Raw genomic sequence first — 20,772 nt, 5'->3', positions numbered from 1 at the left:
CTCTCCTGAAAAAACTTTTCATACACATATAAAGATATATATGTATATTAACCAAAGATATCAAGTATAAAAGCCTTTTAATTGAAAAGTTCATTTTTTTAAATGAAATTGATTATTATAAGACCTTGAATATCTTCATTTAAAATGTTTCCAAATAATTACCCTTCTGGATACCTGGCTTTGGATACATCTTTTTTTTTTTGCCCCAATATCTTTTATCCTATAGTATGGTACCTTGCTATATAGGTCTATTGAGTCTACTTGAGTACTCTTCTACTATATATGATATAATTTCTCCTTCTGAAGTCCTCAACCTTTATCTAAAGTAGTTACTGTTCTGATTTTCAAAAAAATCTTATTATTGTAGAAAGCATTGCATGAGAGAAGTATGAAGAAGGATAATGATTGAGTGCTGATATGACACATTTACCTCCCTATTATAAATAATCATTAATGGGAATGAAAGGAATCATAATGAACTATATTAATCCTCATGGAATTGTAGTAATATATAAATGTGTGTATATAAAAAGAAAACATCAATAAGGCCTTAATCCCTTCCCCACCTCAAAAATATTTTAATCCAATTTTGGACAACCTTGTATCCTACACTGTTAACATTTTTATCCTCAGTAGATAACAAAATGCCATAATACCTTGTTGGAGGGAAAGATAGAGAAATGGATGAAATATAAGGAAGGAAATAGTTTTACAGAAGAGCTACTAGCCTCATGCCAGGAACCAAATGACAATGGATTCTGGAACTCAGGGAGGGAATTTGAGGGGACACCAACTGGAGCTGGGAGCTCTTGACTTCCTGTCTCTTGAGCTGACTGGAGGCCTTGACTTCCTGTCCCCGGAGCTGAGGAGAGTTAAGAAACCTTATCTCTGTTTGTTCCTACTTGGATAAAACCTACATTGAAGTGAAAGTAAAGTGTTCTTGTCTAAGAAGTACTGTCCTAACTGGGAAGAATGACCCAAAGAAGATCTGTGTACTAGCAAGCCTGGTCTAAGCAAAGACAGAGTCATTATAACACATTGGTCCTAGGAGTGAGGCTTTACTTTACTGAGGGGTACTGAGGATTGGAATAAACCTCAGTATCTCAACATCATTATTATTATAATTATTTCAACCTTTATTATCATTCATTTTATGAACTAGTTATTTATTTTGTTAAGATACTAAAAATATAAGAAAAAACAACAATGTATTGTAACAAAATATTTAAGATTCTCTTATTATATTTGAATTTAATTTAAAATAAATCTTTTTTTATCAAATTGAAGACTATATTCCTATTTTACCTTGCACCAAATGAAAACAAAGACTAGCATTTTTTTTTACTATCTGTGAGATTCATTTGTCTTTACTCAAATACTTGAAAGAGAATCATTTCAAAATATGGATGTAAGATTGCCCTTACCTGTCTATAAGGCCACATAAGTCAATCTGAAGGTCACTGAAATTTCCAAAGATGCTCTGCTGCACCAAAATTAGATCCACAACTTTGTTGCTAATGGAAATATGTCTCATACATCCCTGAAAACCACCAAAAGGATTTTTGCATTCAGAGTCAGAGCTGGTATTAGGACAACCTGAATAGAAAAAAGGAAAAAATAACTGTAGTTGTAGTAGTAGCAGTAGTAGTAGTAGTAATAACAATAGCAGCAGTAACAGAAGGAACAAAAGTAGTCATAATAATATGAGGAGGAGGAGGAAAAGGAGGAACAATAGTAGTCAAAGTAATGAAAATTTATATTTTCATTATATATGAATTATACATATATATGGAAATAATAATTCTATCATACCAAAAACATTATTAGATGAAGTTCATGATAGGAAAGACTAGCTTTTATTTGTAGATTAAATGTTGATAAAAATTATTGGTTTCTAATAACACGTTTCCAAATAAAAGTGCAAGGAGAATAGACTTTCCCAACATTTTAATTATCACATCATGAATTAGAAAATTGGAAAGAAAAGTTTGTGCTAAGATATGGAGGAAGTCAAATCAGAAATGTTCATTTAATTCTGAGAAAAACCTGATTTCTCTTAAAGAGTACATTTTAAAAATTAGTACTTTTTAAAATGAACATGCTGTGTAAGAAATAGAAATTCATTTGCAAGTAGATTTAAAATGAGATTGGCAATTAGAGAATACATTTCTTTTAGAATTTGCAGAAATCACAAAATTTAAAGAAAATGCTACTAAATCAACAATGAAGCCAGATTCCACCTCTAGGTAGTAAACAAAAGTAATTTATAACAAAATAAAATTATATAAGCAACATACTGAATCTCTACAAATATATCATATTTGTATATTAAGAGATCAGTGAATTATGGGATCTGAATAACCAGTTCATGATTAATATGTTCTTTTCTATTTCACAATAATTTTGAATATTCTGTTTTAGGCAATCAAGATTTGTTTCAATACGATCATGATGAGGGAAAGAAATGCAATCAATGAAAATGGAAGTAATATAAAATCAAAAGGATGTTGATGTAGAGTAAAGAGATTATGAAGTAAATATTTCTAATGAAAATTGGATAAAAACAGGGGAAATGGTCATCATTCTTTTTTATATATTTAAAGGTGAAAATGTTTGAAATTATTACTAACTTGGCCTGAAATACAAATCTTAATGGGTTACTATAAATATTCAAATGACATGATTAGTTTCCTTTCCTAACACCCACATTATTCTCTATTTTCCTTCCACAGAAATATCCTTACAAAAATTAAACATAATTTTATTCAGGAAATTCTTAGAAAATAATGTTGAAAACTCTGATGTACTATATAGAATTTTATGTTCAATAGTGTTTTTAATAACCATTATTTAATGTCACTATTAAGTACTTATTATGTATTCATCACTGTGCTAGAAACTAGAAAAACAAATATAAAAAATGAAATATCTCTGCCCTGAAAGAGCTTACATTCTACTGAAGAGAAATAAAATTAATCTCTCTCTCTCTCTCTCTCTCTCTCTCTCTCTCTCTCTCTCTCTCTCTCTCTCTCTCTCTCTCTCTTTCCCTTTCTCTCTTTCTTTATTTCTTTCTCCTCTTTTTTAAAAACCATTTAGAAACTTCTTGATAGGATTATGTGCTTTCTTGGGACTACTTAGAGGATATTTTTTTTGGCAACATTTATTAATTCATTTCTGGACTTGCTCTGGAGGCCAAATTTCCTTATTTTGTTGATATTTTTGGTGTGATTTTTTTTCTGCTAATTCTCAAAGTCATTAATTAAATTTTCTTCCTTCTGAGGTTTCTGATAATTTCAGGCTCTGTTTACCTTATTTTTTCCTATTGATCACTTCCTGACAGTTTCTTTGAGGAAGGTTTCGCTAGGGTTTTATCTTAAAATCATCTCAAACTCCTTCCAAGGTGAGCCACATCAACCTCCATCTGTGTCCCAAGTGACTTGCAAGGGGACAGAATTGATGGTCTCTGGAGGCTAGTCTTTCTGCCTCAGGCTTAATGGGATGCCCCACAACCACGTTGTCTTATTCCAGTTTCCTCTTGTTGTGGCACAGAGTGCTTCTAGGTTACTATTACAGCTTGAGGAATATTCTGTGCTTTATCTTTCTAAAGCACTAAAAAGTGAGATATTCTTTTTGAGTTCCATTTCAAGTCCATGAGTCAGTTTGTGTAGACCTAATTTCATATTTTAAACTTTGGGTTCTTAAGGTCTCACCTTGTGGTAACAGCCAAAATCGTTCTACCTCTTGCCCATAATTCCTATTTTGGGAAGGTTGGAGAACTAATAAAAGTCACAAAAAATATCTTGTTGGGGAGAGGAGGGTATTGGGAGAAGGAACATAGGAATGTGAGCAGGGTAGATTGCAAAGTGTTCTGGGCAGAAAGTTGGATGGGTTATGAACATGACTGAGGGTAGGGTGGATCTACAGGACTGATGATGAAATTTCCTGATCACCTCTCGATGGAGAAATATAGACACAAAAACCACAGAGACAAACATTGTCAGTCATGAAAGACTTTGCTTTACCATTTATATTTCTGGGCAGCTAGGTGGTGCAGTGGTTGGAATCCAGAAGATATCTTCTTGAATTAAAATATATGAGATCAAATTTGATTTCAAGTCTTTATGATTACAGGTCAAAACACTATTCCCTTAGCCACCTAGCTGCCCAGATTGTAACACTAACCAAACGATATTGGTCACAAGTTGAAAGAATGCAAAATATGCTAGCCTACAATACTCTATAAATTATTCTGGTCTCTATTAAACTTCTAACAAAAAATGTAGTGGTGAAATGGAGATATAGAATGTATAAGTTAAGATATAATTAGAAATAAAAGTTGTAAAAAGTATTATAACAGTAAATAGTAAATTTATTTTAAAACTATTTATGAGAAATATTAAATTAACCTAATAACAAATATGCTATATAACAAAATTTAATCAAAATGAAACAATGTTGAGAATTACTTAAATAATATTATATTCGTTAATAGTATTTTAAGTTTTACATTGTATTATAGTATGAAATGAAAAGTTATAGCCTTTATTTCATTCATTCTTTGTATAACAAAGAGAAATAAAGAAGTAATTGTAAACAAACATAAATACCACACTAATTTATTTCTATTTTAGTAATATTTTTTAAACCATTGCCTTTTGTCTTAGAAGGCAGAAGAGTGGTAAGGGCTAGGCAATGGGGGTTAAGTGACTTGCCCAGGGGCACACAGCTTGGAAGTGTTTGAGGCCAGATTTTAACCTAGGACCTCCCTTCTCTAGGCTTCACTCTCAATCCACTTAGCTACCCAGCTGCCCGTTTTTAGTAATATTTTCTGTAAGTTCTTGGGTCATTTTCTTCCATGGCCAATTTCTATATCTTTTATTCTTCTGCATTTAAGTTTCAAATTACTTAAGTAATAAAATTCCATTTAATTGTATTAACTTCAATAGCACCATTGTTCTGGGTTTCAGTTCAAATTCTACATTTTTTGTCAAAGGGAAACAAATATAAAGGAGCACTCGGGAAAATACTGTGAAAAAAAGTTCAAAGATTTCTGTATTTTCTTGTTTTTAATTAATTTTATATTCCTGTCGATCACTATTACAATGAATAGCAATAAGAATTTGGGATTCAGCATTTTCTTAACTATAATAATCTATGATAATGTAGCTCTGTATTTTTTTATTTTCCCAATCATATTTCTAACACAAATAGAAATTTACATTCATAATCAAAACTACTATGCACACTGTAAGTACACTAACCCCATAAAAATTTTAAAATGCATCAAACGTGAAGCAAACTCTGAAAAGCCTCATTACTTATTTCTCCAATTTATATGACTATATGGAAATAGTGGTGATTTTTCAAAATTTACTTCAGAAAATGGGATGAATTTCCAAAAGAAGAAAATATATTGTGGAGTATAATTTTTACTAGAACTCAAAAGTCAATAAATAATGTTAGAATAATAAGAGGTATAGATACTTTCTATTATATGATGCAGGGTCTGTTGTAAAGAAGTTATTTACTCAGTTCATTTTCCTTTCTCCAGATGGCATTTCATTCAAATTATCCTAGAGCAAAAAGATTATGCCCATTACAGACAAAACAAAAACAAATCAAGGAGCTGTCAGTAAAAGCAAAGGGGATTTCAGAAAGGAAAATATAAATCAGAAATGTATATTATGTTCATTTCTTTTAAACTCAATAAACTAAGGAGAACTAAGAGTTAAGAGAGATTCAAGATAGTGATTACATATCTAGCCCATGGGCAGCTCTTAAGGAATATAGTTGATGAAATAAAATAACTGAGTTTTTTCAGCTCTAAGTCTATTTAAAGACCAGGTTCTAAAGCAGGGATATTTTCTATAATTTGAATACGACACGGTCTATTGGTCTCTTAGAAAGAATGCACTGCTCTTGAGAAAATCTGAAAAGTTGAGTACCTCCTGAGGGTACTGGGTAACTTACATTATGCTCTCCAGAAAAGGAAGAGAAAAGAATCAGAAGGTAGTATATGATCATTATTTCACTACTCTGACCAGATTTTATGAATGGAAATGCCATGCTCTAAATTTATAGTGTAATGAGGATTATCTAAATGAAATCATTCCCTTTCAAAGAGAACTTAATGGCAAATGATAATTATTTTCAAATGTGGATGTAAAAGCATTCTACAAACTTCATATGAGAGAAAGTCACTATGCTGAGAGGATAATGAAAACTATAGTTATCATTAAGGTCCTTTTTCAGGATATTTATAAAGCTTTGCTACATCAAAATTTTGTTATTTTCTTATAAATTATCAAAAGGCCAATAGATTAGTACTTCAGTTTGTAACATGCTAGTTCACACTAAAATAGATATATCAATGATGGAAACATCTGAAATTCTTGAGAAATAATTTTCACCTTCGATGTCCCTTGGAGAACTGCAATAGCTACTAGAAAAGCTTTTCTAAAAGAAAAAATATCTCCCAGCATCTCAGTTTCCTTTTCTGTAAAATAACAGATTTGGACTTAATTACCATTAAAGACCCTTTCAGATCTAAATCTATGAATCTAGGTGGAAATCCATAAGCCTGTCAAAGAAATACTACAAATATAGAGAACCATAAAACTTATATTAACTGATACATAATGAAGCAAGTAGAGTCAAACAAACAAACAAATGAATAAAAAAAAAACCCAAGGACTATAAAAATGTTAATGGAAGAACTATGTCATATATCCAAAGTGAATGTTGCAGAATTATAAAAAATTAGGAAAATGAAGAATAAATACAGGACAACATCTTTCCCTCTATTCTTTGCAGAGATGGTATGTCTGTTGATGTGGAATATTGTATTTTCAGATTTTGATTCAATATATTAATCAGTTTTGCCGATTTTTTCTTCTTTTCTTCATCAATAAAAATATTTATTGTATAATATAGAACACCAGCTGTCTCTCCTAGATCCTGATTCTTTCTTTTGCCACCTACAAACACTTCTCCATTACACCTCACACCATATAAATGGCCATCCCTATCACTTTACCTGCCGATTTGAAATGAACCTCTCTTTACCTCCACAGTCTGGTATTTGAAATAGAATATTTATCAATACATTGTTGTTTGTTTCATTGATTCAAGATTTCTGCTATAGTGAGATTTCAGGTGTGGAGGAGAGGTTTTGTTTCTCAACAAATGTTTGCTCAAAAATGTGTGTCTCTGTTTGTGTCTGTCCATATTCTATTCTGTGATATATACTGCCCGTACCAAATTAAGCCACTTATAAGCTCTACAACCCTGAGTAAGTCACTTAAACTGTGTCTGACTCAGTTTCCTATCTGTTAAATGGGTATAGTACCTATCTACCAGTTCTACTGTGAAGATTATATAAGATAATAATTTTGAGGTACTTAGCACAGTGCCTGACACCCAGTAAGTACTCTATAAATGTGGGGAATTTTGGTTGTTTTTCACTTATTCAGTCATGTCCAGCTTTCTGTGATCCTGTGGACTATACCAAAATAGACCTTTCTCACATATGCTATTTTCCAAAGTCTGTCAGAGCTCATTATAAAACTGTTAGCTATCATTATTATTTGAGGTAATAGTTTGTTAGTTTATCGAGATCAGCATTTCAAGAAAATCATTTTGAAAGTGGTAGGAAGGGTGAAATCAAGAGGGGAGAGAATTGCAGAAAGGAGATCTATTAGGAAGCTATTACAATAGTTCACGTGAAAAGTGATGAGGGTCTAAAATAGAGTGATAACTGCATAATTGGATAGGAGTTTAATTTGAGAGACACCATGGAATTACAAAAGACAAGATCTAGCAACTGATTGGATTGAGTAAAAGTGGGAACCTTGGAGATTAGAAGAAAGGTTGCATATTCAATAAAATGGGTAAATTTAGAAGAGTTGTAAATTTGGTGAGATATAAAAGTTCAGTTTTGAACCTACTGAACTTGAGATGTTTACAGGACATATAGCTTGAATTTTCCAAGAGGATGCTGGTGATGAGAAAATTGTACTTTGGAGGAAAACAGGGCTAGAATTATAGATCTGGGAGTAATCCGCACAAAATGATAAATCCTTGTGAGTCAATAGGCCTAGAGAGAGAATATAATAGGATCCAGGACTGGGAAACTTGACATAACTAGGGTTAGAGGATGTGTTGTGAATGCTAATTCAGCACAGGAGTCTGAGAAGGAGTAATGACCCTGAGTAATTACAGGTGACAGCCATAGGTCTAAATGGATAAGATAATTCAGAGATGCCACTACCTATTCAGTGAACCATCTAATATTTTGTTTTAAGGTATACCAACTCCCACAGTCAGCTATCCTTGAAGGAAGATGAAGAATTTCCCACAACTCCACCTACTAAACTTCAGTCTGACCTCTTCAGATGTCTTTAAATATGAGCCTAATGATGTATGAGAATCAATCTGGGATCTAAGCAGAGTGTGAGTATTCAGTACTCTTTATAAATGTTCTATCTGGGCAAGCCAACAAGGAAAACAGGAAGTGTATGAAGGGAATTCTTTAATTCTTTCCCATGATCAAAACACAGAAAAAATTCTGGAAGTTTTTGGCATCAAAGGTCATGGAGAAGAGGAAACAAAGTACAGGTGTATAGTCACTGGATGCTTCAAGTCATCTCATTAAGAAAGTAGTTGTAACCCAATGGACAAGATGATCTGGGGATCTACTATCCTCATCTAAGTATTATTAATAGGCAAAAATAGAGTTTCTGTACTCTCTTTCCTTTTTACTCTTCTCCTGCTAAAATTAGGGATGATAAGCCCATTAATGGATAACAAAAGCATCTCTTACTCTATCTGAATAACCATTTACTCTTTTCCTTTAAAATTGGCACTTTATAAGGGTTAATGGTCAGAAGTAGAGTGCTGAAAGGCTTACTTAAATCTCCCAGTGCTAAGAGAGTCCTTCACCCTGCAGGTCTCTGGGTGAACACAATTGCATCTTTCTTGCAAGATATAAAATCAAAACTCACAGCTTCAATCATTAAATCACAGCTACTCAACTTTTAGCAAACTGGTGTCCTAATTCACCCAGGTTCAAAGGACTGCATCCTAATCCCCTTGGGGCATCTGTCTCCTCCATCCAACAATCACATTAAAAGGTTTCTGGGCACAAAAGTCCTACTGAACTTCCAGGCAGTGTTGCCTCTATTATAAAAACTCCAGCCACAAAAAGCTAACTAGGTCAGGCATAAAATGTGTGGAAGTGGAGTGTGTGGAAGTGTATGAGGGTGGGACCAATCAGGACAAGTCTGGGAATAGTCTTATGAAAGAAGTCTTGAAAGGTAGGTTATAGTCAGATTAGGGAATGTCATAAATGTCAGGCTAAGCAGTTTGTATTTGACTGAGTAGGCAGTGGAGAGCCACTGAAGAAGGTTTTTGAACAGGGAAATGATGTGATTAGGAAGGATGTGATATACTTTAGGAAGATTATTTTCACAACTAAACTGGATCAAAGAAAAGAGAACCTAGAGGCAAACAGATGACTTGGGAGGCTCTAGAAGAGAAGGGAGAAGAGTTTAAATTTGGGTGATGGTCAAAGGAATGGAAATAAAGGGCAGATTTGATCATATACACACAGAGACCACCAAAAGTGAACTGTATTTGATACTAGCACTTAGCATAATAATGAATACAAGAGGTATTTTTATAAATATTGATTCATTTATGCAATAATATTTATTTTTATTTTACTGGGATGGATCTATTTGTTCAGTGTAGAATGAAAATGCAGACTGTTAATATGTATCATAGAGGATTATTCTGGGGGTTCAGGTAGCTAAATAATAAAAATGGATAAATGTGTTGCCTTTCCAGGAAATTGTTAAATTGTCTGATTTAATTAATTGTTGATTATTTAATTAAAATAAATAATGAACTATTAATTATATTTTTAACTCATAGACTCTCGTGATAAAATGGAGGCACAGAGTTCTGAGATTCCCACCTTTGCTTTTCTAAGGATATGTCACTGAGTTAACAAGAGCAAATTGGTATGGGAATATAAGAGTTGTAGTTTGAGAAAAGAAATTAAATGTAATGTACTATGATTACTTACCTTCTTTAAAATTGGATTTGGATATTTAAAAGGCTAGCTTGTGGTTTCTGGATTGTTTTCTATTGCCTTTTCATCATTAGCTGAGTTACCACCACAGAAGCTCAGAAGGAATTTTTGAGGGGAAGAAGGGTGAAACAAAATGGAGCAGATCAAATGGAATAAGAAGTACTTTCCCCACCTCCAATGATTATGAATCCTTCCTTTGACAGGTTTTATAATTTTACATTTAGGGCAGAAACCAACTTTGCATTTTAATCCCTTTCTATTCAGTGATTATTTACTGTTAAAGAAAAAAAGATTTCTTTTTCAGACATAAATATACCTTACACTAGTTAGGCTTTCAGAAAAAATCACTGAAAAAGTAAATTGCTTCCTTTATTGCTGTCTAAAGCACTTGCTAGAATTTTAAAAGCTGATTGCTTGTCTTGGTAACTTCTAAACCCTCTAAGTTGAAATAGTCAGTTAACTTAAACTATTGGTCGGCTGGGTATGGCACTGTTAGAAAAAACAAGTTAGGAAGTGAGAAACCAATCAAAAGACGCTAGAGATATTAGAAATATCATTCAGAAAACTCCCATTTACTGTATCAAGGTTAGTACATAAGATCAGAAAGAAAAAAATGGAAATTCTTTCTATCACAAAATATGTTATTAAAGTTATGAAGAAATGACATAGAGTATGAACCACAAAAAATTAATCCTGCTAAATATAGAGTGAATGTGAATGAGACCATCTGGTAGACATGCATTTTAGGACACATTCCACAATCTTTGTCATCTCACCAAGTCTGTTAATTGTAAGGGCGGTTATTATGTTCACAGAAAGGGAAAAAATATGAACATTCTTTTATTAGTAGAATCTATTTAAAAGACTATCTCAAAATGTTGTCAAGATGAGACATTGTTCAGTTTCCCATATATTCTGGCCATTTCACTCACCTCCAAAATAATAGATGTCTCCAGAATAAATCTGCATTGGCAGCACAAAATGCGGAACTGAAGTCACATCATTATCTATCATTATACTCAGGTGATTTCTTTTAGCAGATAAGAAAATGGAATGCCATTGTCCATTATTTAATTCAACTCCTAGGGGGAAAATGAAATCAGTTACAAAGAAATGTTTATAAACTATGAATCACAATAAGTCTTTCAAAACAATGTGATTGCCTTCCCTCAGTATCTCAGATAAGTATAGCATTAACATCCAGAGAAAGGAGTGGGAGGATATGATTCACATTGAAAGAGAGAAACTGAGCCAAGTGGGAAATCATTGTATTCTGTTTGAAAATGGAGAACATTTTTTCTTCCATTTGTCAGGTCTCCATAGAGGACAAAAAAACAAACTGTCTCAACAATCCCAAATAATTCTAGATAGCCAGAATATTATACTTATCAAGAGATAAAAAATTAGTCAGAAATTCCATAAAAAGGGAATAACAAAAATCATCTACATAATAGCATAGTATAAGGATATATTAAAATCCCCGGATTCATAAATATGATTAGTCTCTTCTTAAACCTGTGTGTTCACGAATTATAAAACTGTTGCAGATCTGTAGTCTTTTTCAGAAGCTGACCTTTGCAGTTACCATCTCACTACCATTCAACTATTATATGTTCAATTCATTGGCATAATTAAAATAGAAGTTTATGAATATGAATTTTAGTGTTTCCTATGTACAAAACTTTATGATAGGTGCTAAGGCTACTGACTAAAATAGCAACAAATGACAGAGAAAAAATGAATGAATAAATGAATATTCCTACCTTTAAAGACCTTACATTCTATCAGGGAAGTATAGCAAGTAAAAAGATAAGGTAATTAGTTGGCACAGTGGTTAGAGTGCTGAACTTGGAGCTAAGAAAACTCTTATTTGTGAGTACAAATCTGACCTCCAACATATATTAGCTGTGTAAGTTAGTGTGCTAGTAAGCTTGTGTAACCTGGGTAAGTCACTATTTGCCTCAGTTCCTCATCTCTAAAAGGAGTTTGAGAAGAAAATAGCAAACCACTCCAGTATCTTTGCCAAGAAACACCCATCCTCCCACCCCTTCAAGGGGCCAAGAAGAGTTGCAAATGACCAAACAGAAATAACAAAAAAAAATAATAATTTTAGGGATAAAAGAGTAGAATGAAGGGCAGCTAAGTGAGTCAATGGATTCAGAGTAGAGCCTGGAGTCAGGAAGATTTGAATTCAAATTTGGCTTCAGATACTGTTACCCTATGCAGCATATAATACTGTTTGCCTCAGTTTCCTCATCTGAAAAGTGATTTGGAGAAAGAAATGTCAAAACACTCTAATGTCTTTGCCAAGAAAACCCCAAATAGTCATGAAGAGTCAGATAAGACTGAAACAACTGAACAACAACAGTAGACTGATAGGATGCAGTTAGGCGGTTCAGGGGATAGAAAGCTCAGCCTAGAAACAGGAAGACCTGAGTTCAAATTTGCCTTAAACACATTAGCTTTGTGACCCAAGACTCTAGGTAAACTACTTAATCTCTGTTGGTCTTAATCTACTGGAATAGGAAATGACAAATCACTCCAGTATCTTTGCCAAGAAAACCCCATGGATAGTATTGGTGTGCTATGGTCCACAGCCAGTCTGACCAAGAAGAATCAGGCACCACTGAAAGACTGAACAATAAGTAAATTGATAAGTATAATTTAGAAGGAATGAATGTGACCTCTGTTTTGGTCACATCCTACCCTAGTTTGGAACACTTTGGTCAAGAGCAAATACTATGTTAAAAGTTGGAAGGTGAATGGTAGACTTCCTTCCCCTACTTTAAAGATTCAAAAAAATTGTTTTTACTCAACATAGAAATACCAGGTTTATATACAATACAACGTGGTTCTCTGTTCTGAACAGTCCCCTTAAGATTCTTTAGTGAAGAGTAGTGAGAAGGGGAACAGAGAATACCCACATATCACAAAGATTTTGTGCTGCCAAACTTTAACTTAGTTATTGTTACTTTAAATATGAAAGCTCTTATTCGTTGAGCAACACTGAAATAACCCTGGAAACACAGGAAATAATCCCAGAAAAGCTAAATCATATCAGTCTTGGCCTTGTCTCTTTAAACAAAATCAGAAGAATGAATGATTAATCCTATGTAGTCCATGAAGAAGCAAAGAAAGGATAGGATGGAGTTAGATTCATGGTTTGCACCAAGACACAAAAAATATAACCTGAGATATCTGGTCAACTCCTTTTACAATGTTCATGGTTACCATTTACAAAAGTATCACCACAAAAATGACTGTAATTTATGTTACAGCATTCATTATAAAGAATAAAGAAACACAGAAATTCTACAAAGAACTCAATACAATGCTCAAGATTAAGTAAATAATGAAGCTTGATATTTAGTGATCTAAATGTAAAGGAAAATAATAAAGATGGTAAGAAATGCATTCAAGAAAAAAGTCTGGAAGAATGAATGAGAGAATATATAAGAACTATTGATCACAGAGAATTATCCTGCCTTTACATTCCGAAAAACCTTAAAAAAAAGGTTTTCTAAATCTTAGACAAGGCAAGCATCAGTTGAGACATAGGTGTCAATGTTGATTATATTTTAATATAAAGGGAAAAAAATAATTATTGAAGTGAAAGTAATCATGGAATCAGCTGTCCCTATAAAATTCAATCATTAAAATTAGTAGACAGGTAGAAGAGATTATAATGAGGAAAAAATATGACACATAATGGAAGCAATTCAATTCTAGGCTATTTAAATAAGTTGGTTGTTGTCCTTCATATACAAGAAGCAAAATAACATCTGAGTCAATGTTTGATTAGACCAATAAAAACTTTGGAAGCCTCTGCCCATATAAATATTTGGGATGGGAAAATGTGACCAGTCTTTCAGAGTTGTACTCTTCACAATCAAAGGGAGGGAGAAATGGTACACACCTTTCTGTTACCAGATAATGGAGCACTCAATGCAGCCTCTGAGAGTAAGAAACAATAAAGTATGGACTGATTATGGGCCACTTGTGGCAATTGGAATTGTTGTGATGTAATCTCAGGCCAATCAGAAAAAGAAAGAAATATGGTGCTCAAGATTTCACTCATTTTATAACCTTTCTCATAGTCAATTGCCTAACTGAAGAAGGCAATCAAACAACTTTGTTAACAGATTTCCACACTTTGTTAATAAACTATGCACAGAAATTTAAGCCTCAATATACTTTTATTAATTTTCATCCTATCATTTGTTGATACTGAAAATGGTGACTTGGCAAATATCACCTCTCAAACTATATGCCTACTTTCCCATCAAGAAAATCTATATAAAGTTTTCATGATGCTAATTTACAAGGATATGCAAATCATTCCTTTTAAACATTTAATTTATTTGTGTATTTGTTACTTTGAAACACCCAGGTATCTTTCTTTCTTCCCTAAACTAGAAAAGGCATCATATGACAGAAAGATATATGTATGTATAAAACTACGTCTTTCTTGTTTCTGTTTATAATATAGTTCTTTCTCTGGAGGTAAACAAAAACAAGTTATTCTTCAAACAATATTTCTGTTGTATAGATATTGTATATAACATTCTCGACTCTGCTCATTTTACTCTTTCTAATTTCATGTAAGTCTTTCCATTTTTTTTAGTTAGTTAACCTAATTGTCATTTTTTAGAGCAAAATCACATTCCATCACAATTATATCCTATAACTAGTTAGCCATTTACACAAGGAATTTTCCCCCCTAAAACACTTAACTTCTATTTAAAATCCATAGTAAGTATTGATACTATGGTAAACGAGTGGTAAGGACTGGGCAATTAGGATTAAATGACTTGCTGAGGGTCACATAGCTAAGAAATGACTGAGTCCTAATTTAAATTCAGGTCTTCTTGACTCCAGATCTGATACTTTATCCACTGAGATACCTAGATTTCCCTATATAAGGCATTCTTGATGAAGTGATTTTAAGAATGGCCTGTTTCAGACAATAATCTATACTGAAATATATTCCCAATTCATATATAAGTGAAAGATGTAGAGACTACAAGGTCTCATAATATGCTTATTGTTTGATTTTTTGTATGTTTGATTCTGTAGATGAAAACTCTGCCCCAATACACTTTTCCAATAAAGCAACTCCCATCTAAACATTGAAATCATTCAAGATTTCTTAAAGGATATACTAGAAATAATCTGGCTCAACAAATTTCTGCTTATAAAAATCAGGGTGTCATGGGACTCTGGGTTTCCCTTTGTACACCCCAAATTATAGAACTGCTTCAGATTAAACTGTAAGCAGGAAAATTTCTTTGTTTCCTTGCATTCTTGTTAATGCTGAGGAAAAGGAGACCCTTGACATCAAAGACTCATGATAAGAAAGACCTCTGAGACAAATGTTCCCCTTGGATTTTTCCCTAGATTCTGAGATGGACACATATATTCTTGTTACACTCTATTAGCATCAGGTGGTAATCAAGGACATATACTTGTCCTCTGTGCTATGCCTAGCCAAACCCTGTGTCTTTGGGACTTAAAACTCCACTCAGACCATGATCAGATAACCAACCTCTCCCAACCCTCCACTTCTGCCTGAACTCCTACCCTTCTCCAGTCATGTTGCACCTGTGGTCAATAGGGTATAAAAAGATCCAGAGTGGATCCCATTGGGTAGGAGTGTCCACACTTGAGCCTGTCTCCTGATCTTTCAACATTACTCTCTAAATTAAAAACTTTCTCTTTTTATTTTTAAGCTAAGTTTTGGAGTATTGCCTTTTTGAAAAGTGACCCCATCCTGAACCCCAGGGGTTCACTTATAGCCCCCCACAACATGGGGACAACAAGGAGTTGGGGGAAGTCATTTATCGAATCCCTATTATGACCCAGGCACTTTGATAAATGCTTAATACATATACTTTAATGCTTAAATAATTCAGTGTGAAATCTCTATTTTATAGCTGAGGAAACTGAAGCTGACAGAGGTTAAGTGAGTTGCCCATATTACACAGCTAGTAGGTGTCTAAAACCAGATTAGAAATCAAGTTATCCTGACTCCAAGACCTGTACTCTATCCACTAAGCACCTAGAAGCTTCAGAATTAGAAGAGGGAGATATCTGTTGCTCATCACTGTGAAAGAAGAGATACAAGGCAGAATCTAAATTAAGAGGAGGTATCCTGTTGATTGTCATGTTCTCTAGGTGTTTTTGTTTCTGGCTGATGTTATTTTGATGGAATTAATCCCCAGAAAATAATAGAGCTTCCAGGAAGAAATTTTTAACTCTTAAGGAGTTAGGTCTAAATATCTATATAGGAAAAACAAATGGAATGAAGAACATCTATTGTTCAAGTTATTACATACATTTAGATAAATAATCTTTTGAACTTATGCTTTTAAGACATAGAGTACAAATGGCGGACATAGTTGATTCCCAATAAGGCTTTTTAAATTAATGGATTAAATCTTTCTCTTAAATCTTTTCTTATCAAAGTTAAAAATGCATGAGCATTCAATATTATATGACTGAAAGATCAAATTTTAGAATAGAAGAGACACTCTACTAGAAATGAAATGTCAAAGACCCTCTGATCCAACCTTTAACTTTCATTTTTTCAGTCATTAAATGAAAATTATTCTATTCCCCAATTCCACCTTTCTTTAAGACTACTATAGTTATAATTTATTTGTTTTTAAAACTCTTTGATGTTGTAGACATGTTCAATACAAGATAAATCCCAGTCTAGAATACTGGAATTACTATCTGCAAAGATTAAAAAAAAATTAAAAGTTCTAACATTGTTTTGATTTGTGAAAAGTAGTGAGGATGAGATGCAAATTAGTACATGGAGAATTTCAAAAAGCTACTTAAATAACTTGTCAGTGTGGGAGTTGTAGCTACTGATAGAGATCACGACCTATCTATTACTTAGGTTTTGAAAGCTGCCAGATTCTTTGAGAAATCAAGAGGCTTACCAATGGTCACAGAGGGTCAGAGGTAGCATCTCAATCAATTTCCCTGACTTGAAGTGTTACATACTCTCCATGATGCCAAAAATGACTTTATTTAAGTTACTTTCATTGAACAAGAATTTTTTGACAGTTAAAACAGGGTTAACTTCAAAATAATCATGAAAAAATATTATGCAATTTCCTCCTTTTTAAGGTTTTAAAATTAGATTAGTTCAGTTGTATCTGAAGAGAAGAGATGATGTCAGTGATCTCTCAATGTCTTCTTCCAGGTCTGTGGTTTGATTACAAAGTATTTTTAAAGTTAAATTTTTTAATAAATTAAGTCATCTCTCTTTCTCTTTCTCTGCTTTCTCTATTCTCTATGTTTGTTTCTCTATCTCTGCCTCTCTTTGTCTCTCTTTCTGTCTCTCTGTCTCTCTTCCTTCCCCCCAAAATAAAACAAAACAAAAACTGAAAGAGAAGTTACTAGCACACTGGGTAGATGCTCTGTGAAGAATTTTGAGGAAAATATGGAAAACAAAAGTGCAGAATAAAAAGATAAAGAATATTTACAACCCATGTTGATTAAGAAGAAAGAATGCAGAATCCACATTTGTCAAATGATGACTCAATCAATGTAAAAGCCTACTAGAGGGAAAATTAGCTTTGTGCAATGAGTATATCAATACAAACTGGTAAAGTTTCTGTAGCTCAAACTTCAGTGGGAAAGCACTGTAGAAAATTATTCCTATATTCTATGGAAGTAAATTTTTATGGCAACAATCATTTTATACATGTGAGGTTAAAGTGTAAGGTCTGGTTAAGAGAAGGCAGAGAAAAAAACAGAAAACCATTAGATTATGGTCAGATAAGGTTTTGGAATTCTTGAACATCAAGGTGTTACATCTGCAGGTGTTGGTACATGATGGTAAGATTAAGAATGCAGCCATTGTTGTGTGTGGCTGAGGTAAGGAAGAGCTAAACCTATATGTGTTTAAATATGAGCAGGAGATATTTTTCATATATTTAGTATTTTTTTGTGTGGTTGGGCAAACTAAACTTTTTTGAGTGACTACAAATCTCTTCCAGGAACCTCTGCAATGTTTTAGGGAACAATGGAATCCACACAATGTCATTCCAACATAGGATCTACAAGACCTTATATTCCCCAGGGAATCTCTTTCTGATGTGAAAATTCTATACTCTATGGCATATAATAAAGTAGCAAAAACATTTGCTGAACAAACATTCCCATATTTTACATCTCACAAGTTTTATGGTCAGGAAGTCTTTAAAGAGGTTTATTTGTAGGACTACAAATCACAAAAAAATCTTGAATAATTTTGCAAACATATTAGATCCATCCAGGTAGTAGTATTGTCTAATCTAATCGAATACTTTCTCAAAATCAGCATTCAAAGAGCAAAACAAGAGGTTATATTTCTATATTTTTCAGTGTATTTTCAAAAGCTAAGGAAGGAGTCAATTGCTGAAAATGCTTGAGAAAGCTGTCTTATTTCTTGTTAAAACCTTCACTTAGGAAACCCTTGATTGATAAAACATGTTTGTTTGGATGATTAATTAGCATATAGAATAGGATTTATACCCTTTTGTTAATATTATTATGGTACATTTTCCCGCCATGGTTTTGGACTCTTCTTCAGACATCTTTTATATTATTCCATTCTGCAACCTCCGATATAGATCTTAACATATATTTGCTTCAGTTTGTCTTCTTTTACCATTCATCTTCTCTTTGGTGTTATTTCTATCTCTTCTATAAGCTAATCTGATACTACAAAAGGTACACATGATATTTCTACTGTTCCTGATGGAGATTTTTAAGATTATTTTCAAAATCTGTATTTCCATTTTTCTTCTAATTCTTTATTCATTTTTCATTTTTCTTGGGATAGCTTTGTGTTTAGTTGATTATATTTCCAAGATAATCAAGATCTATATAAACTACAACTCCAAGGTACTACCTCACACCTAGCATATTGATCAATAATAATAAATGTTGTTGGGGATGTGGCAAAATTGGAACACTAATACATTGCTAGTGGAGTTGTAAATTGATCCAACCATTCTGGAAGGCAATTTGGAATTATGCCCAGAGAGCTTTAAAAGAATGCATGCTCCTTGATCCAGTAATACCATTATACCACTACTAGGTTTATACTTCAAAAAGATAATTAAAAAAAGGATTGTACAAAAATATTCCTAGATGTGCTCTTTGTGCTGGCAAAAAAAATTGGAAAATGAGTGGGTGTCCCTTGATTGGGGAATGACTGAACAAATTGTGGAGTCGTGTGGTGATGAAATGCTATTGTTCTATAAGGAATGATGAAATGGAGGATTTCTATATGAACTATAAAGACCTCCATGAACTGATGTGGAGGGAAGTGAACAGAACCAGGAGGATATTATATGCAGAAAGTGAAACATTATGGAATGATCAAATGTAATTGACTTTGCTACTAATAGCAATGCAATGATCCAAGATAACTCTGAGGAACTCATGAGAAAGAATGCTATCTACATCAAGGGAAAGAACTGTGGGAGTAGAAATGCAGAAGAAAAGCAGATGACTTATCCCTTGTTTATAGGGGCATATGATTTGGGATTTTATTTTTAAAAGATTAGCTCTATTAAAAATGAATAATATGGAAATGGGTATCAAGTGATAACAGCTTTAAAATAACCCAGGGAAATTGCTTGCCAACTCTGGGAATGGGGAGGGAAGAAGGGTTGGAGATAACATGAATCATGTAACCATGGAAGAATATTAAAATTTTTAATTTTTAAAAAGATCTGCTTAAACTGATTTTCCCTTCCATTTCTTCTCTTTGCTTTTTTGAGATTATGCAGCTGATCATTTATCACTAGCCTTTGACTAATTTTACAAATTACTTCATTTGCTAACCTGCTTTTGGCAGCTATCTCTATTTGACAAGTAAATCAGACATTACTGACTACACTCCTTTCTAAGTTGTTTTGATCTCCTTGATTTGGCATTTAATTTACAATGGTTAAACTTCCGGATAAAATTATTATAATCAGGGTGGATGTCACCTATTTTTCTCATTTCTATTTTTTATTTTCAACTAATTGTTTATAATTCAAAGGTTAAGCTATATCAAATGTAAACCATATTTTTTCTTATTCCTAGTCTTTATAAAAAATTCTTAATTAGTTGATGTTCTGACTAAAAATAGAAAGCTGACTCAAGAAAAACTCCCACACAAATAACAAGTCTATTCCTGCCTGCTTATTCCGTAAAACAAAGTGAGTGTTTTATGATGATAAAATTGAGAGGAACAAGCAAAAATCATAACTATGATTCAGGGCTTCATCTAGGAAAAGGCGAAATATACAGTAAACTGTATGATTTGATTTGAAGGTGTCAAGAGATCAGCCATATCATGCACAAGATGGCCAGAAAAAGTTCAAGAAAATCCCTAGTCTAAATATTACTCATTTGGGTCAAGGCACTGTGTCTCTAAGAAACCCTGATAAGGTGAGGCAATATCCCAACCTCTTCCGCCTATTTAGTTTTATTCTCCTTAAAAGTTACTTAAAGCACCCTAGAGAATTGATTAACTCAGGGATTAAAGTCTCCAGTTATTGGCCTCACTTTCTGTTCCTTGGAGTACAAAAAAACTATGAGAAGCTCCATCTTTGATGTTCATTCCTAGAAAACAATAAGCAATTCAGTTAATGGAGCTTTACTCCAATAAATCTACTTGAAATGTC

General features: G+C 33.1%; 1 protein-coding gene across 2 annotated transcripts in view; it reads right to left on the bottom strand.

Moving 5' to 3' along the window:
• CNTNAP4 (contactin associated protein family member 4) overlaps positions 1–20,772 on the bottom strand; it is a 677,206-nt gene that overhangs the window by 197,104 nt on the left and 459,330 nt on the right. For both annotated transcript variants that reach the window (XM_007497949.3, XM_007497950.3), the window contains exons 9-10: positions 11,026–11,175; positions 1,425–1,596 (exon numbers count right to left, since the gene is read on the bottom strand). In XM_007497949.3, coding sequence (XP_007498011.1) covers positions 1,425–1,596; positions 11,026–11,175 — 322 coding nt within the window. The remainder of the gene's footprint in view (positions 1–1,424; positions 1,597–11,025; positions 11,176–20,772) is intronic.

The sequence above is a fragment of the Monodelphis domestica genome, chromosome 7 (genome assembly GCF_027887165.1).
Source record: "Monodelphis domestica isolate mMonDom1 chromosome 7, mMonDom1.pri, whole genome shotgun sequence".
In the NCBI taxonomy this organism is placed as follows: Eukaryota; Metazoa; Chordata; class Mammalia; order Didelphimorphia; family Didelphidae; genus Monodelphis; species Monodelphis domestica.
The sequence above is the reverse complement of the archived record's forward strand: the minus strand, read 5'-3'. Positions and strand labels throughout refer to the sequence as shown.